This window comes from Natrix helvetica (assembly GCF_964273705.1).
Source record: "Natrix helvetica genome assembly, chromosome: 7".
Classification (NCBI taxonomy): domain Eukaryota; kingdom Metazoa; phylum Chordata; class Lepidosauria; order Squamata; family Natricidae; genus Natrix; species Natrix helvetica.
In genome coordinates, this window is record NC_138558.1 from 65,757,694 (window position 1) to 65,783,707 (window position 26,014).

Here is a 26,014-nt window from a genome sequence, read left to right on the forward strand (position 1 = left end):
AATATTAACTACAAGCACAGAATTAAAACAATGTGTTTTATGTAGTAAATTGTACCTGCGAAGTCTCCGCACAAGACTGATACGAATTGTTTAAAAAGGAAAGCAGGAAACTATTCACATTTAATTAAATGCTTTATGTAAATTTATACTATAGTAAATTTATGGAACGCTTTCACAATTTGGTTCCTCACATTTACAAAAAGCACAGATCATTTGGTTTTATACAAACCAAAAATTTTTCAGATGAAGGTTACATTTTCAGTATTCAATTTGAATTTATCTGACCCGACCCCAAAACGAAAATGGTAAAAATAATAGTAGGTATTAGAATTGATAATACCATTTCTGATCCTGAAAGGTAAAAAGCATAAAAGATTCATCAGTCTTTGGTACTGGACAATACAGACAGTCTTATGGGCCATTTGACCATTCATGTATTTTTATTCACTTGGTCATTTAAAAAGCTTATTGTTTAAGGATTTCACATTAGAATAATGCACACACATCTTGCTAGCATTTCTGTAGAAAAGATATTTTCAGCTTTAACCAATTCAGTGTACAGCCTTTTTTTCTTTAACAACAACAAAATCAATCATACTATTTTAAAAATGCTAAAAATTCAAAATGTATGAAAAATGAACAACTTTGATTAACTTTATTTGGACAGCATTACATAAGAGTTTTCCAGAAAATGCCCCCCCCCCAAGGAATCAGGATCATTCTGAGCATGATTGGTTAAATAAGGTGGTCAGAATTTCAAAAACACACAAAGAAAATACAATTCTGACCCACATACCATGTGGACCTTTCTCTCATTTTCCTTTGTATATCACAAAAGTTGTGAGCACAGTGTCCCTAATAATTACATTTTAGATTAACCTGCTTTTACATTTAAGGCCAATTCTCTGCGTGTGTTTGTGAAATTGTTGAGAGCAAAACATAAGACACACAAGTCTCTTGATCAACTTTGTAATAGAAGCCATAAACAGATAAACAGAAGAGGCCTGTCATGGACAAAGGAAAACAGATTGCAGTTTCTACCCTTTGGCCATTATTTAACTGAATTCAATTGATACTTCATTTTTAAATGGAAGACAGTACAATTTTGAAATGTGTCCTCTCTTGCTCTCTACCACTTGATCAGGTGTTTTTGCTTTGTATATTAATATTCACATGCAAATAGAAAAAGTGAGACTCAGTCCCAAGAATGAACTAGACACAAATTTGTTAACGTTATACTTTTATCAAAATCAGATCGCATAAAGTTCTTTGGCTGCTACCTTTATGTCTCAACAAAATTCACCTGTAATCTAGTATTTGTATCTTCCCAGTTGGACAGTTATCAGGTTTTGACTATGGCTATACTAAATAATACGTAGGTCAGGAGGTATTGGAGGGAGCACGAACTGGCTCATGGCTTGCCTGTTCTCAACAGAGATTGACTAAAGGGGACTGCACAGCCAACTTCTAGCTCTTACCTTGGGAGGGGGGGGGAAATGGACAACAGAAGTGATAGCCTGTGAAAAGTCCATCTAAGTACTGTAACTGCGTCCATTGCCAGTCTTACTACCTGGTCAGCATCTTGTGTAGCTCTGCCCCATTCAATCCCTGCTCCCAAGCCGCCTGAAGCTCAGGAAGGCATAAAAAAAAAGCTCCATTCCTACAGCTCCTGTTCTAGGCAGAATTCACATTTTCATGTGGATCTCTTTGGATCCCAGTCCTTTATTTTTCTGATTTTACTTCTTTAGAAGCATCCAATCCAAAGAAGCTATGTGTGTTTATGATATACATGTTTTTTTTTTCTTTACAAAAACCTTCAGTATTTTGAAAATAAAAATAAGTGGTTTGTACTAATTTGTTATTGAAGCTTAATTTGGATGAGCCGTGGTGGCGTGTTAGAGTGAAGTACTGCAGGCTACTTCTGCTATCTGCCGGCGGCCTGCAATTTGGCAATTCAAATCTCACCATGCTCAAGGTTGACTCCTCAGCCTTCTATCCTTCCAAAGTGGGTAAAATAAGGACCCAGACTGTTGGGGCAATATGCTGACTCTGTAAACCGCTTAGAGAGGGCTGTAAAGCAGTATATAAGTCAAAGTGCTATTGCTAATTTATATTCCTAAATTCTGAATGTTCATGTAGCTTTAACTTTCTGTAAAAGAAAAGACAAGCTCATGTTTTATTGCAAATTTCACAATGAACTCTTGGATGATTGAACAAAGACTAATGGATTTTTGAATGCATTTTCAATAAGTCTATAAACTACCTTAGTTTAAAAAAAAAAGAAATGTACATTGAACTGTATTATGAAGATTGATGAAAAGGTGACACAGGAAGTTACTTCATTCATCTACTTCTTTGAACTTTCCAGTCCAAACAGATAAAATGATAAAATAAATAGTGATGCTGCTTGATTAAGAGTAGATGTTGCTTGTAATTGGCATTTTGCCAGGAAATTCAATCCCTGGAACATAAATGCAGCCATGCGAAATTTTCAGGCTAAGCTTTGATTCCAGTCTCTGAAATACATTCATACATTTAGGCTGTGTTTTGAAACAAGACTTCATTCTGTCTTTATCCAGATCATCAAAACACTCTGGGAACAAGAATAACAGTAAAATAAAAGAATATGCCATGTTGCAAGTCTAAAACCCTTTTTAATCAGATGTTTAATTCGATCACCTGTACCTCTTCCCAAACTACAGCATCTGACTATTAGGAAATCAGCATTATCACCAAAGGGAAGTTACTATGGCATGTACAACTCTGTTGAAGCTGTAACAATTTCTTTAAGAGCTTCAATTAAAATGGTAGCCAATAATTGCTTATTAAATAAAAATGAAGTTGGGCAACTGGCAAGGAAACCATTCTGCAAGATTTTCCTTCAAAAACTGGCATCCTAAAACAACTATTACTAAACAAGCAATAGTTCCATCTAGGCAAACCCCTCCCCATACTCGGGCTATGCCTGAGACCAATTAAAAATTAAGTTACATGGTTACTTGAATGCAACAAAATTTTTATAACACCTTTCCTGCTGAAATCATTCCTAGATGAAGCTTTTTTTTTATACACATATACAAAGTTTAGACAGCAATATTCACATTAGTCACAGTGAGGATGCTGGCAGTTTCACCATCTGTAGTGTAGAGACAAAATGCAAAGCAGCCTTCCAGAGAGAACAATGGTACACAGCAAGCAGAGCTGGCCTGTTAAACAGCAAACACCCCCCAAAAAAATCCCTGAAAATGGGATACAGTGCAGGAAAAGCCTCATGCGCTTTATATACAAAGAGAAGTTTATGGCTAATGGTTGACATTAACTGTAGTACAAAGGCTCTTGAGCAGCTGTGCATAGTTAAAATTCCTATGTCATTTGTTTCTCTTTATACCACTCCACAAATTCATCCAGCAACACTGGCCCTTTAAAGAAAGAAGGAAACATTTTTGTAAAGAAATATATATGTATTACAAGAACACAAAAAGGCAGAGAGAGATCACAGATATGATGTGAAATGATTCTTTGTCTTTCCTGAACATATATACGTACATGCTCCGTCTTCGTCATAATTGCTGAGGTCAAGATTAATGGATCGGCTGAATTCCAGAACATTGCACCATTGGTCCTTGTTGATAACTTTGTACTTCGATTGCTACTTAAAACAAAAATAGCAGTTATTCAAAACACCTTTGGAACAAAGTCGCTGGGAACTAAAAAATGCAAAAGCTAACTTTGCAAATGTAATAGAAGGTGTGATAGTCTATAATATAAATATTGTAGCCATAACATTTAAGGCATCACGCACTGATGCATCATGCACTGGTCACGCCCACGCCCAGTTTTTTTAAGGGGAAAAAAGTCACAATACGTCATGACACTGCCATGACGCCACAAGTTTGACACCCCTGCTTTAGAGAATGGAGTGTCTATTACATCCAGATGTCCATCGTTTACATCTACTGCATTTGCATAATTACCTAACTGATGTAAAAGACATCATTACAATAAAAACACAATTTAAGAAGGAAACATTGAGTTAATGGACATTACTCGGGGCAAAAATGCCAAGCAAAATAAATAAATTATATTTTTATATATAAGTATTTGTGCTAACTGTAATTGTAAATATAATTATTAGATAGCAATATTTTCAATTAATTCACTGTGAATTCTCAATTTTAGTACTGCATTTAAAAAACACAATAAAAAGTTATTTTCTACTTGTACCTCTAAGAACTGATGAAATACTGGGAAGAGAGGCCATGTTTTTCCTAAGAGGAGTCCTAGCATACACTTGGCAGTATTCATATCTAGGCTTCGCTGATCTTTTTCCTGTCAGAAGGAACAAAAAATATATACTTGTAATATTGATTAGTTGTGCTAAGACCCACATCAATTTATTCCTCAAAAAAGTATAATCCAGCTCTTATCTTTATCTAGCATTCCTTTGCTTTTTGTTTTTATCAATGGATGTGCAGTCAAGCTAGACTTCCTAAAGATTTTAATTGTTCTTACTTCAGGAAATTCCTCCTTTGTCCCAGATCTCTTCCATCCATTGCTTCTTGTCCTGCAATCTGTATTTTGGAGAATAAGTAGATCCTCTCCTTCCTGTGATAGGCCCTCAAGTACCAGAAGATAGCTACCTAATCCTTCTCTTTATTTGATTAAGCATACCTAATGATACTGGTTTTGTTAAACTATTTAATGTTCCCTTCAGTATGAAGACATACTTCCAAACCCAGAAAGTGACCTGTTCACATACTAAGAGACACATTTCTATGTGCATGAATTATACCATTCCATTCTATGATTAAGATAATACAAAGGAATATTGACTTTTTATTGTTACAATAATCAACTTCAAAGACCAGGGATATATAATGTCTTAGACTGAATGCCTCTTCTGGACTCCACAATCTCAGAAGCAAGAAGAGTCAAGAGAAAGCATTTAAAAAATTAACATGTATTTTAATTTTCATTTAACACATCTTATGGCAACTTCCCATCTATTTGATACTTCCCTTCCTGTCCCATTAAATATTGGATATATGAAAATATTTCAAAATAGCATCCCTTCATGACATACAAGATTGATTTGAGGGCAAAAACCACGGGTAGAACATTCTATAACATTATTAACATGATTTTTACTATGTTTCCCCAAAAATAAGGCAGGGTCTTATTTAATTTTGACCCTTGGTCTTATTTTCGGGGAGTCTTATTATTTTTGAGGTGAAGGAGGCGGCGAGCGTGGTCACCTCATGGCTGCTGCTGTGTTGCAATATTTTTGAGGTGGGCTTATTTTCGAGGGAGGGATTACCATATTTTTTGGAGTATAAGACGCACCGGAGTATAAAACGCACCAAGGTTTTAAGAGGCAAATTAAAAACAAAGGTTTTGCACTCTGCAAACTTCCCAAAAATGGCCCGTTTTTTGCAAAAACGGGCCCATTCCCCCCCCCCCCAAAAGGCATGAATAGCCTTTTGCAGAGTGCTCCTGAGGGTGGGCCCTCCAAAGCAAGCAAAACATGGCCCATATTTTGCGAAAAGAGGCCCGTTTTTTGTCAAACAAAATGGAATGCATAGCCTTTAGGAGGCTTATAGAGTACTCCTGGAGGCTGGGGGGGGGGGGGGGGCTGAGCAAAAAATGACCCGTTTTTCACTCATTTCTGCCCTCCCAGCCCCCAAGAGCTCTCTGAAAGCCTCCTAAAAGCTATGCACAGCCATTTTGGTGAAGGGGTGGGGTTTCGGGAGGCAAAAAATGCTGTATTCAGTTCAAATAAGATCCACCCAGATTTTCAGCCTCTTTTTTGAGGGGAAAAGGTGCCTCTTATACTCTAAAAAATATGGTATTTTAGTGCATGCGCTCAAAAGCCCAATTGAGCTTATTATCCGGGGAGGTCTTATTTTCGGGGAAACAGAGCAAAAAATACAATTTGGGTAAGGGAAGTTTCTGGGGCAACATGCATGGTTTGGATGGGTTGTATTTTCCAAGTCCTAATAGTTTGCAAAGGGTCAGAAACAGAGGCGGAGCCAATACTTGGGTTCCTCCTCACTCTATGCTTCAAACTAGAATGTAATGTATTTTGCCCTTCAGGTAAGCAAGGTTAATTTCTTCCCTCCGTTGCCAATCAAGAGTATTTCTTTTAAAGCAAACAATCTAGGAGAGAAAATAAAGCACCCTTATGGTTTCCTCATTCTGGCCAGGATTTACTGGAAGACTTAACAGAATTTCAGGCTACTCACACGTGCGAAGTCAAATGCATATCTATAAATAAGCTTAAAATTCATAGGCTCGTTTAATAAAGATCTCAGGTAATCCAAAGAATTTCTTAGCTTCTCTGTTGTGTCACACCTGTAAAATTAATAATGGTCATGAATAGCGATTAAAATGTTATGAGAGATAGATTGCTGCAATCAGCCCACCAGTTGTAAATCCCTTGTTTTTAAAATGTGAAACATCTCTTTCCAAAACAACTCCCACAAAATTACATTCCACAGCAGCCTTTCTTCACTTAGCGTGTGAGAGAAACCCATCTACTGCACATGAGGGGAAGGGCTAGGGCAGTCTCCTAAGACATGTGGGGCATAGTAAATTGCTCCACCCAGAAGGAGGAGATGGGCTTCAACACCCATTACTTGGGACCTAGTGGGAGAAGGATTTCAGGGAACAGAGTGATCATTAGCTGGTATAGGTTCTGGAAGCAGACAGTGTATAAGTGAGTGCAATAGAGACAAATGGCAAGTGGACAAGAGGGGGGGGGGGCATGGCGATGGCTATTCTTGAGACTCTGACTACAACAGTAAGTCCTTAAAAACCAGTTGTTCCACAATGTTTTAGGCCCCAAAGTATTCCTGTTAAGATAAGCTTTTAAATACTGAATGCTCCCAATTTTATTAACTATATTTCTATTCTTCTTTGTCATCTGCCTCAAGTCTTGTGGAATGAACAGTAAGTAAAATCACATAAATATTCAGAAAAAGTTAGCAATAGCACTTAAGACTTATATACTGCTTCACATTGCTTCATAGCATTCTCTGAGATGTTTACAAATGTCTGCATCTTTCCCCCAACAATCTGGGTCCTCATTTTACCCGACCTGGGAAGGATGGAAGATTGAGTCAACCTTGAGCAGGTCAGGATCGAACTCCTGGCAGTGGGCAGAGTTGACCTGCAGTTCTAACTGCATTCTAACCACTGCACCACAGCTCCTAGATGTTACATGCATCTTCACAAAATTATTGGATAAGACAGTACAGTTTGTTTTTTTACTTTATACAGACATGCAAGATCAACTTTACAAGCAGACAATGATCGCTATTTCACATTTGTTAATAGAAATAATACTTACTGCAAGGATGTCATTCCTTTTAGCCATTCTTGCAATGTAAAATAGCCCATGTTCTGAGCATCCAATTTCCAAGCCAACACAAGCATGGCTACCTGGTTTAAAAATAAACAAAAGATCCCAAAGTTTACATAAGAATTTTGATTTCTTCAATGCTTTTCTTAATGCATCTCGTTTTCAAAGCCTTGCAACCAGTGATAGGGCAGAAGGGATACACAGCTCCATTTTTTCCAACTATTTAGACTTCAAAAAGTGCAGGGAATATTCCAGTGCTGGCATTCAAGGGATGAGTGGAAAGACAAAAATATCTGAACCATAAAAAAGAAAGATGACTGCCAGAAGTGTATTTCTTCCGTTCAGCAAAACATAATAAATATAATATCGAATCATTTCAATGGGCCACTTTCATATCATGATCAGCGTAAAGCAGTCAAATAGTAAATGCATCTAATTTCTGCCCCATATATGCCCAATGTTCCGTCTCATTGGTAGGTAAAGAAGTGACTTTCTTGTGATAGCTTGTTAACAGAGCAAATTTTTAAGTATGCCATCCAAATGCAAGTCAGCAATGTTTCTGGATGTATGTATTCCTAAGGAAACTGGAAAATATACATTCATACACTATTACATACACCTTGCATGCATGGACATATGGAACCATTTGCTACAATTATCTAGTCACAAATGGATGTTGTGCGCTAGAGCTGCCCACATGCTAGAGGGTATTATTTATTATTTTATTTTCAGGATTTATAGACAGAACCATATTTGCCATTTAATTACACAATGGATAAACACACTGCGCCAGCACTATCAATGAGCTAGGTTCCTCATCAGGTTTAGGATAGAGCGACAGAACGAATAAATCACAAGGTTCTTTTGTTAAAAAATGGAAATGGGTGAAGCACAAACTGGTTCCCTACTACCAATAAATGAATTTGAACATACGTTTTCTGGCTCAACACCTATGTCCTCACAGAACTTCTCCATTCCTTCAGGACCCACAACATCATCTGTTCCTACAAGTAAATGACAAAGATTATTTTCTACTCAAAAGTTACAATCACTTGATTATTAAAGTCCAAATGACTGGACCATACAAAAAGAGCAGCTCTTACAAGGATGAGATTTCTTGAACACTGCTTAGGCACACAGCAGGAAGTGCAGGTCCAAAGATCAAAAACTCCTTTCTCTATCTCAATCCCACAAGATACAGCTGTCACAACATGCAAATATTCAAAGAGCCCAAAGGTTCCTCAAAACAGAATCAAATGTTATTATTTACTTTATTGCAGATTCACATCCACCGCTCCAATTAACCAAAAAGAGATACTCTTAAGTGTTTAAAATACACCGCCTTTGAATTTTCAAAAATGGATCTATTAAGTATCTGCAAAACTGACTATAATTTCAAGTCAAAACTAAAGCTGCACTTTTGGAGAAAGGTAGAATTATGTGAAGTCATTCTCATTTAATTTAATTAATAAGTTGATATTTTAATACTTCAATTTGATTTTTCCTCTCAAATTCTTGCTTAGAAATATTTAAGAAATGTGCAGATGTGAATACTTGCCTGCATATTCATAGAACCATTCTAAACACCTTTTACTTGAAAACATATCATCTTCTGACCTTATTCTGGTAGAATCATATTTTCTGTACACGCTGAAATAAAAAGAGAAAAAGCTTACGATTGCAAGCCTTTGAAGTAACTTCTTATCCCTGGTCAACCCACTCACTTTCAGAGTTCTGACACTGTGAATAAATTTTATAAGGTCATTTGCACAAACTTCCAAATTCTATACTGAAATGTAAAGCACTTTCAAGACAGGCCTTAAAACAGATGCAACAGATGGCCTGATCCTGGAAAAAGAAGCGGCTGCTTTATAAAATCAGCTGCAACTCTTACAGCACAAGGATTTTTTTTCTTATTTGCTCTGAAGCCAAGGGAAAAAAATTAGGCTGCTTCAATGAATAGAAATGCTGTGTGCTGAATTGAGATCCAAACCATTTCTTCCCAACTATTTTCCTGTACAACCAGAAGCAGGAAACAAATCTTGCTTACCAAATCTTACTTCACTTACTTACTACAAATTAAGCTCACTGTTATGAGATTTCTGTTTTGTAGGGTTCTTTAATCATTTTGCCACTCGCTCACAATAATCAACGTGTGTAGACATAGGTCAAATTATAAAATCTATGGAGAAATCTGTCCTCCGAAATAATTTCTTATGGAAGAATAGGTAGCATTGACGATAACTCTTAAAATAATGAGAGTATATTGTGCCAGGTCTGCAGAGCGTAAGAAAGCCTAGAAATCTCATTTAAATAAGTTACTGATGGAGTTCAACCATCTTCTCCTGCTTTGCTGCCCTTCCAAATGTCATGTTTCTTAATTGAGTAATGACCGAATAGGAAAGGTTAGGTACCCATCGTGTCTACTTTTTTTAGCTGTCAGATCATCTCCCGTTGTAGGTCGCCTTTTTTTTCTTGGAGGCATCACTTTGCTAAAGCTGTCTGATGAACTGCAAGATCTCAGGTTTCCTGCAAGGGAATGTAGAAAAAAGAGACAAATATGACATAGGTAGATGTTATTTAATTATCTTATTTCATCAAGTTATACTTTCTCACAAAATTTTGAGGCAGCTTATCAATCAGACTTTTTAGACCACACTGAAACATCAGCAGAGAAAATTCAGATGTGCAATGCTCCTAAAGGCCTAATATAATATACAAATGTATAATATATTAGCATCTGTAATGGGAATTGTTCGGGGATTTTGTAGCATGTTTTGCAAACTCAGTTACAACAATTGGTGTACTGGTGGTTATGATTTACATGTTACGTTGTGCGAACTCAGCCACTCTGATCTATTCACTGAAGATAATTAAACAAACCATGATTAATCAAATGTTTTTAGCATAGCCTACAGCAATCTACTGTGTTAATAGTACATTTACTAGATATAAAAAGTAACTGATATAACAATATTAAATAACTGAATAGACATTATCACATCTTTAAAACAATTGATCACATCATTTTATAAATCCTGGGAAGAATCTCTCCTCCATGTTGATAGAAATTAGATATATATTTGCCTAACAAATAAAAACTTAATAAGGTTTCCTTTTCACTCAACATTCTTAAAAATTCTGTGATGCATATAAACATAAGAACTTTACCTGTTTGGTGAGCGTCTTGACTAGTATCTTCTGTCAAATTCTGGAAAAAAAATTAATTAACTGGGAGTTTGGATATTGAATTGTAGGTTCAAATATTGACAGCAGTCTTATTCTGGCCTTTCTCAGTCTTTCTCTCATCAGATTTAAACATCAAAGATTACAATCAGTTACGACTGACTCTCTTATCTGAGGGGAAACATCTGAACTTTCTGCTATAAATTATTCTGGATCAAATTTCTTAAGTGTTTTATCATAAAAATTGTCATTTATATTCTTGTTTTGTTATTTTCCTTTAATTACTGCAAAATGCATGGGTTCAACAAAGTTCTAGTTTTCATCTCACTTCTAAGAATTTCAAACAACTTACCCATATAAACAAATACCGTATTTTTCAAAGTATAACACACACCAAGATTTTGAAGAAGTAAAGTTTTTTAAAAAGTTTTTGCAGGCCTCCCAAACCCTTTGCATGCCTCATTTTTTGTGAAAAATGGGGCATGCAGAGTGTTTGAGAGGCCTGTAAAGTGCTCCTGGGGACTGGGAACAGGGGCAAAAGCGAGCAAAAAACAGCCTGCTTTTTGCAAAGAAAACAGGGCATGCATAGGTTTAGGGAGGCTTGTAGAGTGCTCCTGGGGGTTGGGGGGCAAAAACGAGCAAAAAATTGCCCATTTTTCGCTCATTTTTTCCCTCCCCAGCCCCCAGGAGCACTTTGTAGGCCTCCCAAAGCCTATGCACGTCCATTTTTGTGAAGGGGGCAGAGTTTTGGGAGGCCAAAAATGCTGCATTCAGTGTATAAGACGCACCCATATTTTCTCCCTCTTTGGGGGGAGGGGGGAGGGGGAGGAAGGTGTGTCTTATTCTCCAAACAATACGGTAATGAATAATACATTATAGCCTGATTTTCCCCCCAAAGTCAGCAAGATAAATGCAGTCTGATTGTAATTGATATTAACAGTGGGATTAAATGTTCCTTTGGATTAAAATAAGAGGAATTGGATATAAAAGGTCTAGACTTGGAGCAACCAAGTGCCCTCCAGATGTTTTGAATTATATAAAGTAAAGGAAGGTCCAGAACAAGCTCAAGCATGTGCTACAAGTCTATTTTAGACTGTTTGAAAAGATGGAATGAAAATCTCTCGATTGTAAGATATGAGATCCACCAAATGAACAAAGGCAATGTTGGAGTTTTACTTCCCTCAAAGACCTGTGTGCATGATTTTAAACCTATCTCCTTTTCTTGGTTCACCCATTGGAAGCCAGATGGAGTATGTCCAAGGAGGTTATTACTATTAGCAGGAAGCATGTGGGAAAAAGATTGCTGGTGCTGGTTTAGCCAAAGAACAGAGAGTGAGAAAAGCATTTTAACAGAATAATAGAGTTGGAAGGGCTTCGGAGATTTTCTAATACAAGCCCTTGCACCCTAGATCATTCTGGCTGCCGAATCTTTTCTTAAAAACCTTCAGTGATAGAGTGCCCACAACCTCTGAAGGCAACCCATTCCACTGGTTAATTATTCTCACTGCGAGGAAATTTCTGCTTAGGTCTAGGTTGGTTCTCTCCTTGATTAATTTCCATCCATTTTTTCTTATCTTGCCTTCACGTGCTTTAGAGAATAGGCTGGTCCTCTCTTCTTTGTGGCAGCCTCTCATATATTAGAACACTGCTATGTCACCCATAGGCCTACTTTTCACTAGACTAGACATAGCCAATTCCTGCAACTGTTCTTCATGTTTTAGCACCCCCACCCACCCCCAATCATCTTTGTTCCTCTTCTCTGCACTTTTTCCAAAGTCTCTACATTTTTTAAAATATTGTGGAGTCCAAAACTGGACCCGATATTCCAGGTATGATCATACTAAGGTTTTATAAAGTGATACTAACATCTCACATGATGTTGATTCTATCCTCATTAATGCAGCCTAGGATTGCATTGACCTTTATGGGTACAGCACAATGAATTCCCTTTTATTCACTCATCTAAATCATTCTGAAGATATTGAAGAGTACTGGGCCTAAGACAGAACTTGGGGTACCCCACTCATTTCTTTCCATATAGATGTAGTTCCATTAAGGAGTACACTTTGAGTGAGATCTGTAAGCCAGTTACAAATCCATCTGATGGCGATGCTCTCTTTTCTAACTTACTAAGAAGTAGGTGGTGGTATACTTTGCCAAATGCCTAACTGAAATCTAAGTATACTACGTCCACATCATTTCAATGGTCCACTAATTTAGTCACTTTGTCAAAGAACGAAATAAAATTTGCTTGGCATGATCCGTTTTTGACAAACCCATACTGGCTTCTGATTATAAATTTCACTTACTTCTAAGTGTTCACAGATCAATTGTTTATTATCTTTTCCAGGATCTTCCCAAGTATTGATTTCAGGTTGATTGGTCTGTAGTTTCCTAGATCAATTCCCCCCCCCCCCCCCCCATTTTCAAGTTGGGAACCACATCAGCTCTTTTCCAATTTTCTGGTAGTTCTTCAATGCTCCAGGATCGTTGAAAGAACTGGTTCAAAAGTTCCAAGATCACCCCTTCAGACCTCTGGGAAATACATCCGGCCCTGGTGATTTAAATTCATCTAAAGTGACAGGTATTCGCTTACCATTTTCTTGCCTATTTTAAATTGTATTCCTAGTTCTTTTATGGTTCTGGTTTTTGCAGTTTGTGCTATTTTTTCCCTCTGGCTTGAAGACAGATGCAAAGAATAAATTAAGTAGCTCTGCTTTCTGCCTGTGGATCCTCACTTCCTTGCCATCTTCTCCCATTAGTAATTAGTGAATTAGCTTCATTTCTCCATCTGTGAAACCACCACAAAAATCAACACTTTGCTAATTCTCAGTTCCTGCTGTAAATGCTTCATTGTGATAGGCAAGCTTCCTAATGCGTCCAGAAAGAAAGGGGCAGAGTAATAGCTTGATATGTGTTTTAATGTCTTATTTATATTCGATACATTATACATGTATTTTGAAAGAAATAAGCCGCTCTGAATAACCTAAGAATCCTTATGATCAGAAATTCAATTGTTATATTAAAATACACAAACAAGTATATATCTAAATAATATAACTAAATATAACTAAAACCGCAAAGTATTAAAACTTACTAAGGAAAACTTTGGCTCTGGCTTCATTCTTTTCTGATAATCCTACAGCATGCTTATTATTCTAATATGCAACCTACAAGTGGGCAAGACTACGTAGGGTAATAGGAATAGCAGGATAAGAATCCTAAGATATCTAGACTCGGAGGGGTATTTGTTTAATGGAAGAATGAATGAACATACCAGGTGCGCATCTAAAGTTTGAATATTAATCTAAAGATGAATATTGAAGAAAGGATTAGCTCAAATGAAAGTACGCACAGTTGAATTTACATGGGTCTTTGTTGCCAATTGCAAAATAATAACGGAAGAATATTTAAACATCCATTTAACATTAAATAACTACGATTTTTCAAAAATGTAAGCAATTACCAGCCTATTAAGAGTATGGTAAATCTTGTGAATATTTGCCAGTGTTGATAGATGAGAGTTCAGCTGGAAATCTAGGAATGGGGGAAAAAAACATAAAATGTATATTATGTTAGTTCTGCAAAAAAAAAAAAAAAAAAAGGAATATTTTTTTATCTCTGCACAGCTATTTTAAATGTATAGGCTAGCTAGAATTGAAGAGAATGGTCAAATTACTGTTGATGTCATAAACAAAAAGTGTCATAAGATTCTGACCTGATTTGACCTGCAGAAGCATTGGTGTCTTTAGCCAGGAAGCTCTAGAGCCAAGTATGAACTTGGGAGCAAAACCGATTTTTGATACATCCTCAACATTAAAAGCAACCATTAATACATTTGGAGTAATTCCCCAAATCATCTCCCCCCGCAAACCCCCCGCCACTGTAGCTCCAAGAAATATTCCTAAATTCAATTGAATCATTTCCAAAAAGACTCCTAATCCCAACATGGTCTCCTCTAAATAGCTAGTTATGCCTTGAATAGATTCCCCTAGCAAAGCAAAACATGGCCTCATTATACAAAATAAGAAAATCGAAGTTGTCGGGTACCAAAAAAAATGTTAATCTGAATAAACAATTTAATTGCAAGTAAACAGTAGGAAAAAAATCGCCAAAGCAAGGTGGTTTTTTTTTTTGCAACATACATTCTTTTCCTCCAGCATTCTGAAGCTTGCATTATGTAGACTGAACAACAGCCATGCTTGACTTTTTATAAGTGTTTTGCTAGCCTGAATACTTTTCAGTCCCAAAGAGGTTTCCTGAACAAGAAAATATCATCTTGAAGAGAAAAAATTCTCATAGTCTGTTCTCAAAACAAGACCAACAAATTAACATTTCACATAACACATTAAGTTTATCCAAAGTTGAACTGTTTATTAAAGGCAGGCAAAATTTAACATACTGTGTCAAAATAAATTAAGGCTACACCACTCAATTTATTAATTGTAGATATGGAGGAACTTCAGGTAGTACAAACAAGCATTTTCAAAGTAATACAGTATTATAAAAATAAGCACTCTTAAAAACCACAGAGAGAAGACTTTTAATTTAACTCAGCAACAGTCTGTTTCACATTCTTTTAAGATAAATTAAAACTAAGCACAATAAATAGTCTTATAGTACAAAACAGTATAAAATATTAAAATATCTCCCAGCAATCAACCCTAAGACACAGCTGGGTAAAAATATGACAAGCATTCACAAGAGAGATTAAACTTCCTAATTATCAGCAATGTTGAGAAAGAGCTCTATTGTGCTACTTAGAAACAATTTTTATGTCAAATACAGATTTGGAAGACAAAATATGCTATGCATTGAGTTCACACTCTAATATGTAATATTAAATCATGGTTAAGGCAGAAGCATTATTAGTTTACCTTAACCAGGATGTAGCTTGTTATCTGAAACTGGTTAAATCAAAAAAGCACTTTTTTTTGTTCTATTTGCATACTGCCATGATGCCTATGTTATATGTTATGACAACTTTGGGTTGAACTCTCATTCACGGTTTACACTAGCCAGAGTTTAGAGTCATTTATTTATTAATCGCATTTATATAAACACCCTTCTTATCCAAAGCAATTTGGGCAACACAAATTAGATTTTAAAAAATGAATAAAAACAAAAATGTATGTGTGCCTATCTATAAAGGGATGATGATGATGATGATGATATCGTCAATTTAGACTCATGGCAAATTACAAGGCAATAAAAACCATAGCGCTCATGACACAAAATAAATAATTAAATGTCCACAGTAAGAACATAAAATAAAGTAAGTGGCAAGAAAAGTAAGAGACAAAGCAAAACAATATTTCAACAGGTTATATAATCGTTACCTGTAAATGTTCTTTTAAAAACAACATATTAACACTTCCAGTGTTTACCATCCAAAATTATAAGAAAACATTAAACCATTAGAATCCCTCCAAATAATTCTCTTTTTCCAGAAGTTCATTACGATGGAGGTCCATCTAATGTCCAAAGAGAAGCAGTTCCATTAGGTTAAGGACCAATGTTTCTTGGTTTCAGCCCCTACACAGATAGTCCTTGACTTACAGTCACAATTGAATCCAACATTTCTGTTGTTAAGTGAGACATTTGTTGAGTTTTGCCCCATTTTATGACCTTTGTTGCCACAGTTGTTACATTAATCACTGCATTTGTAAGTTACTAACAAATCTGACTTCTCCATTGACTTTGCTTGTCAGAAGGTTGCAAAAGGGGATCATGTGACCCCGGGACACTGCGACCATCATAAATATGAGTCAGTTGCCAAGCTTCTGAATTTTGATCACATGACCAGGGGGATGTTGCCATGGTGATAAGTCTGAAAATCACAAATCACTTCTTTCAACGCTGTTGCAACTTTGAATGGTCACTAAACAAACTGTTGTAAGTTGAGGGCTACCTGTTATCTCCTAGAAATGTGTGGTGACCATGACCATCTCCTGTGAAGAAGGTATTGATTGGATGGGTCAATTCAGATTGGAAAAAGTGGTCCCTCAAGATACCTTGGCACCAAGAAGCAGAGACTGTTACCTGTTAAAACCATTATTAGGAAATACACATGATGTGTTTATATAGTGGCCCATATGCATATCCCCAAATATATGTTCTTAGAGGTTGCATATGCAGACAGCCTACGATTTTACTACCCTAGAAAAATATTTGTAAGTAAAAACTATAATAAATGCATAGAGTGCAATAAAAACATTTGTAAAAAATGAAACATTAAAAAAATGAATTCTAGTACTATGCAAATGCAATCTTTATTCAAACAAGGACAATGTTTCCAAAAAGTAAATCTAAGGAGCTTTTTGAATGACTGAACGTTTTTATATTCCTTGATATATTTCGCTATGCAGAACTTCAGGTCAACCCACCAACGTTGGCAGGACAAATTACTGTACATAAATGATGTTGTCTACTTGAGTAATGTCAGCAAGCAAACAATCAAGGTCAGAGATCACCAAGGGCTCACAATTCAACCTAAGCTATACAAGTAGTCCTCAACTTACAATAATTCATTTAGTGACCGTTCAAAGTTACAACGGTACTGGGAAAAAATGGCATGACAATTTTTGCACATTTATGACCCTTGTAGCATTCCCCACGGGTCACGTGTGTTTTACATTCAGATGCTTGACAACTGACTCCCATTTACAACAGTTGCAGTGTCATGGAGTCATGGGATCCCCTTTTGCAACCTTCTGACAAGCAAAGTCAATAGGGAAGCCAGATTCACTTATAACAGCCGTGTTACTAATTTAACTACTGATGTGATTCACTTAACAAATGAGGCAAGAAAAGTCGTAAAATGGGACAAACTCACTTAACAATATTCACTTAGCAATATAAATGTTGGGCTTAATTGTGGTTGTAACTCAAGCACTACCTATATATATGTGTGTGTGTGTGTGTGTGTGTGCGCGCGCGCATGCGCGCACACTCACACACACACATACATACATCAAGGGCTTCGCACTTTAGATCTTTTCATCAAGTTCAATGCAAAAATGGAAGACTAAATCAAAACAAGACTTGGGTTAATTTATTCTGCCAGTAAGGACATTTTGATTATGCCAAAACAGATTACACTATAAGGATATGACAGACTAGAGATTTGATGCCACAACTAAACATTTCTTTAATACGTCTATGTTCATACAGTTTAATTCAGGATTTTTACTACAATTTACTGAATAAAGCAAAATGTTCTTAGTTCATTGTAATTCTAATTTGAAACAGACTATTTTGATTAACAAGATGTGTGAATCAAACAAACAAACTGTTGGCTTAGCACAATCTATTTCAATTAGACTAACACATGGCTCCATTTTAAATGCAGGTAGTGCCAGAGCCAAGGACATTTTTCCCCACCACTGTTCTAGGTACCGGAAGTATCCTGAATATGCTGCATGTTTTAAAATGGTTGCTGTGGGCATCTGAAAACAAACGTTTCCCCAAAACAGGAGCAGAAGTTGTCAATGTTTATACACAGGATTCCTTGTGTGGTTAAATTGTCAACTATAACAGGAATTAGATTTGGGTAACTAAGACTGGTTTGTGTCTGTGCAGCCACTAAAACAGGACAGGTACAGACGTCAACAGATAGTTAGGACTGCAGAAGAAGCAACTGCAAACAGCCTTCCTTCCGTTGAGGATCTGAATACTGTACCAGCTAGAAAGGGGGTTGAGGAAATATCTACAGACCCTCACATCCTGGACATAATATATTTCAACTTCTCCCCTCAGAACGCCACTATAGAACATTGCATGCCAAAACAACTAGAGACAATTTCCCCCCATGCCATCACTCTGCTAAACACATAATTCCCACAGCACTGCCTTACGTCAAAGGATATCTAACTATGTAGAAGGACTACATTCTTATTATCTTTTTTATCTTTCCTATTATTGTTGGTATTTTATGACATCACTTTGTTGGTTGTATCTTATGATTTGTGATTAAATCTTACGATTAACTATTTGTCACTCTGTTGCTTGTATGTATACCAAGAGCTTATGCACCAGAGACAAATTCCTTGTATGTCCAATCACGCTAGGCCAATAAAGAATATTCTATATCCCATCCCATCGAAGTGCTTCAGCATTTTAATGGTTTCTCCATGAGGCCACCTGGGCAGAAATGAGGATGGAAAGACAATTGCAAGCAACGGGACAGAAATACTTCAGCACCTCAGGAACAGATTTACATTTTGTGAAAGGATGGGCTCACATGAGAGAAGCCTTTGAATACTTCACATTCAATGACTTCCCTTTCTTCCTCTCCTGAAAACCAAAGCTTTAGAATGAGGGAGAGCTGCAGTTATTTCCATGGGGCATAGAAAAAATAATTCAGTGTTATATTAGTCCCTCCAAAACTGGGCTATTTTCCCTGCTTTCATTCTGTGATCAGACGGCTGCAGCCTAAAACTCAAATTTTCCTAATTTTCCTTAGGCAACAGATGCATTATACCAGGGATCTCCAACCTTGGCAACTTTAAGACTCGTGGAAGTCCACAAGTCTTACAGTAGCCAAGGTTGGAGACCCCTGCATCAATTACACCTGGCCTCCCGGCACCCCACCTGTGACTCAGGAGTTCCCTAAAGAAGCCAAAAGCAAGTTGGTATTTCCTTTTTGGGGGTGGGGGTGGGGATAGTGTTTCTGCGAAGGCCATTGCTTGATATTACCATCTGGTTCCAGCCTGCTTAACTTAAGCTTAAGGGTGCTTTCATTCACTGACATGCAACAAAGGTTCATGAAAAGATTTTTTTTTAACTTGCATCGAAGTTCTGAAACATGCTCTGAAAATGCTGCCTATATCCATCTGTACTTGCCTAACCCTGTCTGCTTGGAATGTGTTTTTATTTCAACCAGCCTTCCACGTATCTCCTTCAAATGGAGCATGGCCCTGATGATTCATGGATTTGTTCATGATATTTTTGTGTCAGCCAAATTGGTTTGCTATTGGCATTCCTTCACCTCACAAGCCCTGGAATCTAAATATGAATCAGAAAAGGTGCTGCTTAGTTCCCAAGCTCAAAGTCAAGCCCGTGCATCAGGAAGGCACAAAAAGAAAACTTTCAGTTGAGCTGGTGACTATCTCGATAGATCTGTGTAATTTCCTGATATTATTAAAATGGTGTTCCACTGCCTTCTTCTAGGGCAGTGAGTCTCAACCTTCTTAATGCCGCGACCCTTTAATATAGTTCCTCATGTTGTGGTGACCCCTAACCATAAAATTATTTTTTGTTTTCCGTACTTGTTCAAAAATATGTGTTTTCCGATGGTCTTAGGCGACCCCTGTGAAAGGGTCGTTCGACCCCCAAAGGGGTCCCGACCCACAGGTTGAGAACCACTCTTCTAGGGTATTTTTGTCAACTTCGAACATCAGCATTGGTATTACCTGGAGAACTCCTATCCAAATAACAACACGGTTAAACCATAATTAGTTTCAGAGCCAACGATACCAACCAACCCCTGCTATCTGCTCAAAAAGCTTTATCTCCACTTATTAATTTTACTTTTAATGTATTTATGGCCGGGTGCTCCAGTACAAGCAGTGCTCAAGATGTTACCATTAAAACACCATATTACAGTAAAATAGCGTTAAAATACAAGAACATGATGAAATAGCAGATAGGCTCAAAAAGTACCAGTAAGAAAAAGTATTCATTTCAAACCCATTTGCAGCAAAATTGAAGGGCTAAAAGATGCCAAATGAGGAAATAATCTGGCATCCTGTGCCAAGCAATTTGAGAACCTAGGAGTAGCCAAAGCTCTCAGAAGCTTCAAACTTAAACCTATATGTTTAAGAAATGCGGCTTCTGAAAATTCTTGAAATGAAACCGAGAGTAGCCACTACGAGGGGTAGACTTTAAAATAACCAGTTCCCAACTTTTACAGGTCACATATAAGATAACCTTTATTATCACTTTTTACTGTGAACACACACACACACACACACACACACACACAGGGATAGATAGATAGATAGATAGATAGATAGATAGATAGATAGATAGATAGATGATAGATAGATAGATAGATAGATAGATAGATAGATAGATAGATAGATAGATAGAGATAGATAGATGATAGATAGATAGATAGAAAGATAGAAAGAAAGATAGATAGAAAGATAGATAGATAGACAGACAGACAGACAGACAGACAGACAGACAGACAGACAGACAGACAGACAGACAGACAGACAGACAGACAGACAGACAGACAGACAGACAGACAGACAGACAGACAGACAGAAAGATCAATATACAGTATTGCCTCCAACAATTTGGCTCCTCATTTTGCCGACTTCGGAAGGATGGAAGGCTGAGTCAACCTTGAGGCTAAAATGATTAATGTAAATTATGATGAAGTTGTTGCCATTGCGTTATTTTACATGAAGCTTGTTATAGAAACTGAACTATTCACGTACTAGATATGCTAAGTCTCCAGATAACCAGGGAACTTTTTGGGAAGAAATTGGTTCTTTGCAGGATATTTTCACACTTACATGATAGGCCTACAATAAGTTTAAGCCACCTATTTTTTCCCTTTCATTAAGCAATGACATCAGTTGGGATGCCATTGCTTAATGGAATTGGAAGTGAGCCTTCTCTAGAGCAGTGCCTGCCCTCTGAAACAAGTTTCCCCTTGAGATATTTTGCAGAAGTGGTTTTCAACTTATTTCTTTTAATAGAAAACAAAATGAACACATTAGCTTAAAATATTTAAATGTGGTGTGTTAAAATGGCACCTCAAATTAAAGATCAGCAAGGCGAAACAGAGTACTTTATTTCTAGCCATACTTAAGTCCAATATTTCTTAATAAGCACGCTGAAGTGTGATTTTACATGTTACTATGAGAATGCATTTCTATACAGCATAGGCCCACTCAGAAGAAAATACCATCAAGCAATACAATTACTTCCAGTCTGCCCTTGAAGTTCAGAAGGGGTTATAAAAACTGTAATGCTGCACCTTGAATTCTTAAGAGAATTTATTTGGATGTAATCTGTTTTTTTAGTGAGTCTTAATTCCGGATAAGCATTCTGTGTTCTAATCTTACAACAGACCCACTTTCCTTTCAATTTCCAAGCATTCAAGGCATTCAGCAATAACCTGCTCAAGAGACCAGGTCAGAAGAACCTCAGATGTCCCTCCTGCACTCGACGTTTATTCTTCAACCGTTCAATGGATGCCAGCTAAATTAGTTCACTGCAACTTATTGTTGAAAGTATTGGGCCTAGGTTAAAAAAACTAAAGAAACTTGATATAAATCTACAATGTATTAATAACGTGGAATAAGGGGTGGATAATTTTGCTTACTAGTAGTACATAATTACATCACACACACAAAATTTAAGAAGTTATTTTTTTGAGTAGGTCAAAGTTCTCTATTTTCTAAAGTGTAACTAAATCACACATTTTTCAGAAACAGCTAGTTCTTACAGGACATTCTTCCAAGGTTTTTTTGGGGGGTCATTCGATACTTTTAAAAAAGATGACTACAGAATATTTATAAAAATAACCTGACCAATATCATGGAGAAATATATTATTTCTGAATAAGCATTAGGGAGATTTTGTAGAATTTAACATTTATCTATAGGAGCCACCAACTGGCTACTTTTTCTTGAGCCATATCTGTCATTGGACGTTGGCGATCCTATTTTTATCAACACCAAATTGACTAGCCTAATTATATTCTTAGCTTTAAAGTAAGTTAAATACAGAGTTTTCAGCCCAGAAAAAACGAAAGAGAATTGTTAATTTTACATACAATGAAAAATACATTATGGGCTACAGCATGGACTATCCATTACTTGCCATAATGCTAAAGAAGAATATTGATGTCCTGTACTGTGCATGGACAAGCTTGATGCAAGTAATAGCCTTGTGTTTAAAAACTCACTGGTCACCATAGACAAGAAATACATGCAGGTGACAAGAGGCCAGAGAGGAGTAGAGTGATTTGGCTCTTCTCTGCCACTCTAGCCTCTTCTCCATCACTGTTAAATGGAAGGCTCTTCTTTTTACTAACCTTCAACAACCAGTTGTTATTCTGTTCCAGCTACAGAGAAACCCCTTTGCTCTATGGTTACTATGCATATTCAGATAAGCCTCTTTATAAAATCAAGAATGTAAGTTTTCCATTTACAAAGCCAAGCAAAATCAGGATTTTTTTTTTAAAAAACCTCTACAATGACCTAGAAAAATCTATCCAACTATTAGAACGGCCCTGATCAATGAACAATCCAATAGGATTTCTCTTTTGGAAGGGATGTCCAGCAACAAATTAAATTGCAACAGCAACTTTCAAGTAAGTTTTATCCTGAAATAAATCACTGGCTTCTGTTGACAAAGAAAGGCATTAAGGGACAGGGGAAATAATGCGTTCTCCAGTTTCCACCCTCCCCCTTTTTTTTTCTTTAATCAATGTCAATGTTTGGACACTACATATGTTGACAGCAGCAAGATTATTATACACACAAAAATGGAAGGACACTTCGATTCCTACCATGGACAAATGGCTGCAGAAGCTGATGGGAGTTGGTTGAAATGGCAAAATGGACTATTTTGATTAAAGAAAAGAATATAAGTATTTTTGTTTCGACATTGGAGACCACTTCTGAATTTTGCGATTGAAGTGGAAAAGAATGACTCTTTGATTTTGGGTTTTACAGATTCGATCGATCCTCATAGAAATGGGTACTTTATATTATTATGAAAAAAAACCAAAAAGTTGTGGTTTGATGTTAATGCCTTATTTTTACTGCAGCAGAGAGTATCCGAAATCAACACTTTTTTCTTTTTCCTTCCTTTTCCCTCTTCCTCCCCCATTGCTTTCCAATTTATTTTTGTATTTTGTACCATACAGATTAACAGAGTTGAAAGGGACCTTACAGGGCATCTAGTCCACCCCCCCACCTCTAGCAGGAAACCCTACACCATTTCTGACAAATGGCAGTCCAATCACTTCTTGAAAGCTTCCAGTGATGATGCTCCCACAACTTCTGTTCCATGGATTGATTGTTCTCACTGTCAGAAAATTCCTCATTTCCAGGTTGGATCTCTCCTTGTTCCGTTTCCATCCACTATTCCTTGTCTGGCCTTCGGATGCTTTGGAAAATAGCTTGACCCCCTCCTCTCTCTGGCAGCCCCTCAAATATTGGAACATTGCTATCATGTCTCCCCTGGTCCTTCTCTTCACTAGACTTATTTTATCTTACAACAACTCAATTTTTAAAAAATGTTAAATAAAAAAACCATGGGGAAGTTTGTCCAGGGCAAAACCAAACCCTAAGAAACGTCCAGGCTTAATAAACGAGACAAAGAGGCAAAAGCACAGAGGAAAAAACACGTTTAGGAGGGGTCTCCTCCCCAGCTTCCTTTCCCCTCTCAAAAAAGGGGGAAACCTCCCCTCCCTAAGCCCATGCAACTGCCCCACAAATCTTCAAGGGGAGTGAATGCAGACACCCCCACCTCACCCCACTCCTACCTGCAGAGGGGGGCAGGTGCCCGGGTTGGCGCTCCGGTTGCACCCCCCCTGACCCAAAGAGGGGCGAATGGTGGAGAAAGGAGGGGTGAGAGAAAGAGGCAGACAGCTGTCCGCGGGATGCATTCTGGGAGCTGTAGTCCGCGAGGACAAGCCGGGCCGCGAAGCCACGGCGGGCGAGAACTCCAACTCCCACCATGCAACGAGAGTGAGGAGAAGGCGAGTTGGGGAGGGGGTGTTCCTTTCTTCCCCCTCACCGGCGGCCCTGGATTCCTCCCTCACCCACCCCTCGCTCGCCTCAACCCGTTCGCCGTTGAGAAGGGGAACGGAGCACTAAAGGGGCCGGCCGCCGCCGAAAGCCTCCTCGGTCAAAGTGCGTCACAAGGAAGACCCCCCCTCTCCTTCCCCCCCCGGTTCAATGCATATCTCTCCGAACTCTCCGGCGGCACCGGGCGCTTCCTCCCTTCGTCGCGGCCGCCGTTCTCCTTCCGCCGCTTGACCAGGCCGCGACCCACTTACTGACAGCCGCGGCATCCGAGTGCATTTTTGGGCAGCGGCCGTAGCGCGTGTGCGCACCCACACAGCTTGCCCCGCGCGGGCGCTCCAACCGCCTCTCGCTCTCGCCTCAGCTCGGCTCTTCTCCCTCTCTCTCTCTCTCTCTCTCTCTCTCTCACTCGTTCCCCCCCCGCAGCCCCCCCTAAGGCAGAGAGGCCAGCCCCGTGCGCCCCGCCCCTCGCCAGCTGTTATTGGATGCATGCTCCCCTTCGCTCCGCCTCTTCCTCCCCCCCCCGCCGTCCCCGACGGGATTTCTCTCGACTGCCCCTCCTCTTAGCCACGCGGCCCCGCCCACCGTGTGGTCTTCGCGTCTCCCGATTGGTCGGACGCTCCACGTGCCTTTGGTCTCTTACGGTCCCGCCTCACCCGTTGTTAGGGGCGGGCGGGCAACCGCGTCCCCGCCAATCAGCGGAGCAAGCGAGTGCGGAGGGGGGAGAGGGGGAGTGGAACCGTAACACGGGAGAAAAAAGGGAGGTCTGGCTTTTGATTGGACAGGGGGAAAGGACATGGAGGTCACGCCCCCATCCGCGGATTGGTTGGCGAAAACGAAGGGAGCGCGGACCATGGATGGAATTAAGAGGCGTATGGGGCTCAATTGACAGGGATCGCTTTTTAGTTGGGAAGATTTTGCTGCGTTTTAAGGTAATTTAGAATATTTTTCTTTTAGAAAAAAAATTGAAAGATAATGCCCATGGAGATTCTCAGTCATCAGGTCATAGTTGTCTGGGTTTTTTTCCAGTCCAGACCATGAAAGATATGGAAAAACCAATGTGATAGTATAGTACGGTATTGAATGGTTAAGTATTACTTAAGTATTTAAGTAAGCAAGTAAATGCCATACTAGAAAAAGTTGAAAGGATCACATTTAATTTACACGACAGCTGGGACATGATCAGTGAAATAAAGACAAGGATAGAGAAAGCTCAAAATGAGAAAAGGTCTTCTGCAGTCATGACATAAGTCAAAAAATAAACCGTTTCCAGCCTCGGGAGAGCCTCTGGGGAGATTTCGCCCTCCCCAGGCTCCAAGAAAGCTGTGCGTGCATGCGCAGGGCAGCAGGGGAGGGGGTTACATGCATATGCGCAGGGGGTAAGGGGGTTTAAATTATGGGGTGGGCATACGAGCATGCTCAAAAGTGCGCACATATGCTTTTGGCACCCAAGGTGAAAAAGGTTAGCCATCACTGTTCTAGGTTGTCCAAGCCCAATATTTCGAGCCTGGTGGCATAGAGGAATGGAGGACTCTTCTCATTAAATACCCCTGGACTTGCTCAATTGTGTGAATGCCTAAAGCCACAGTGTGGATTCCAGGCAGATGAGCTGTATTCAAGAATTGGTCTGGTTTTGATCACTTCCGGTTCCTGCTGGCGACGGACGTGTTGTTCGCCGCTCGTCTCCCCGGTT

General features: G+C 38.5%; 1 protein-coding gene across 1 annotated transcript; it reads right to left on the reverse strand.

Moving 5' to 3' along the window:
- Nucleotides 1-113: 113 nt before the first annotated feature.
- On the reverse strand, nt 114-24,716 carry DCUN1D4 (defective in cullin neddylation 1 domain containing 4). Its single transcript, XM_081959315.1, has 11 exons — nt 24,576-24,716; nt 14,013-14,083; nt 10,532-10,571; nt 9,775-9,889; nt 8,919-9,010; nt 8,294-8,364; nt 7,349-7,440; nt 6,243-6,351; nt 4,225-4,329; nt 3,547-3,649; nt 114-3,419 (listed from the first exon to the last, which is right to left on the reverse strand). Exons 1-11 carry the CDS (start codon nt 24,598-24,600, stop codon nt 3,364-3,366), a joined length of 879 nt encoding a protein of 292 aa, XP_081815441.1. The 5' UTR covers nt 24,601-24,716; the 3' UTR covers nt 114-3,363.
- Nucleotides 24,717-26,014: the final 1,298 nt, after the last annotated feature.

What these genes read in the sequence shown, in the direction of transcription:
- DCUN1D4 (XM_081959315.1), bottom strand. Translation starts at nt 24,600, where the DNA reads ATGCACTCGGATGCCGCGGCTGTCA. An exon ending in CTCGGATGCCGCGGCTGTCA is followed by an intron (nt 14,084 to 24,575) that starts GTAAGTGGGTCG and finishes CCCCATTCCTAG; the next exon opens with ATTTCCAGCTGAACTCTCAT. An exon ending in TATTTCATCAGTTCTTAGAG is followed by an intron (nt 3,650 to 4,224) that starts GTACAAGTAGAA and finishes TGTTTTAAGTAG; the next exon opens with CAATCGAAGTACAAAGTTAT.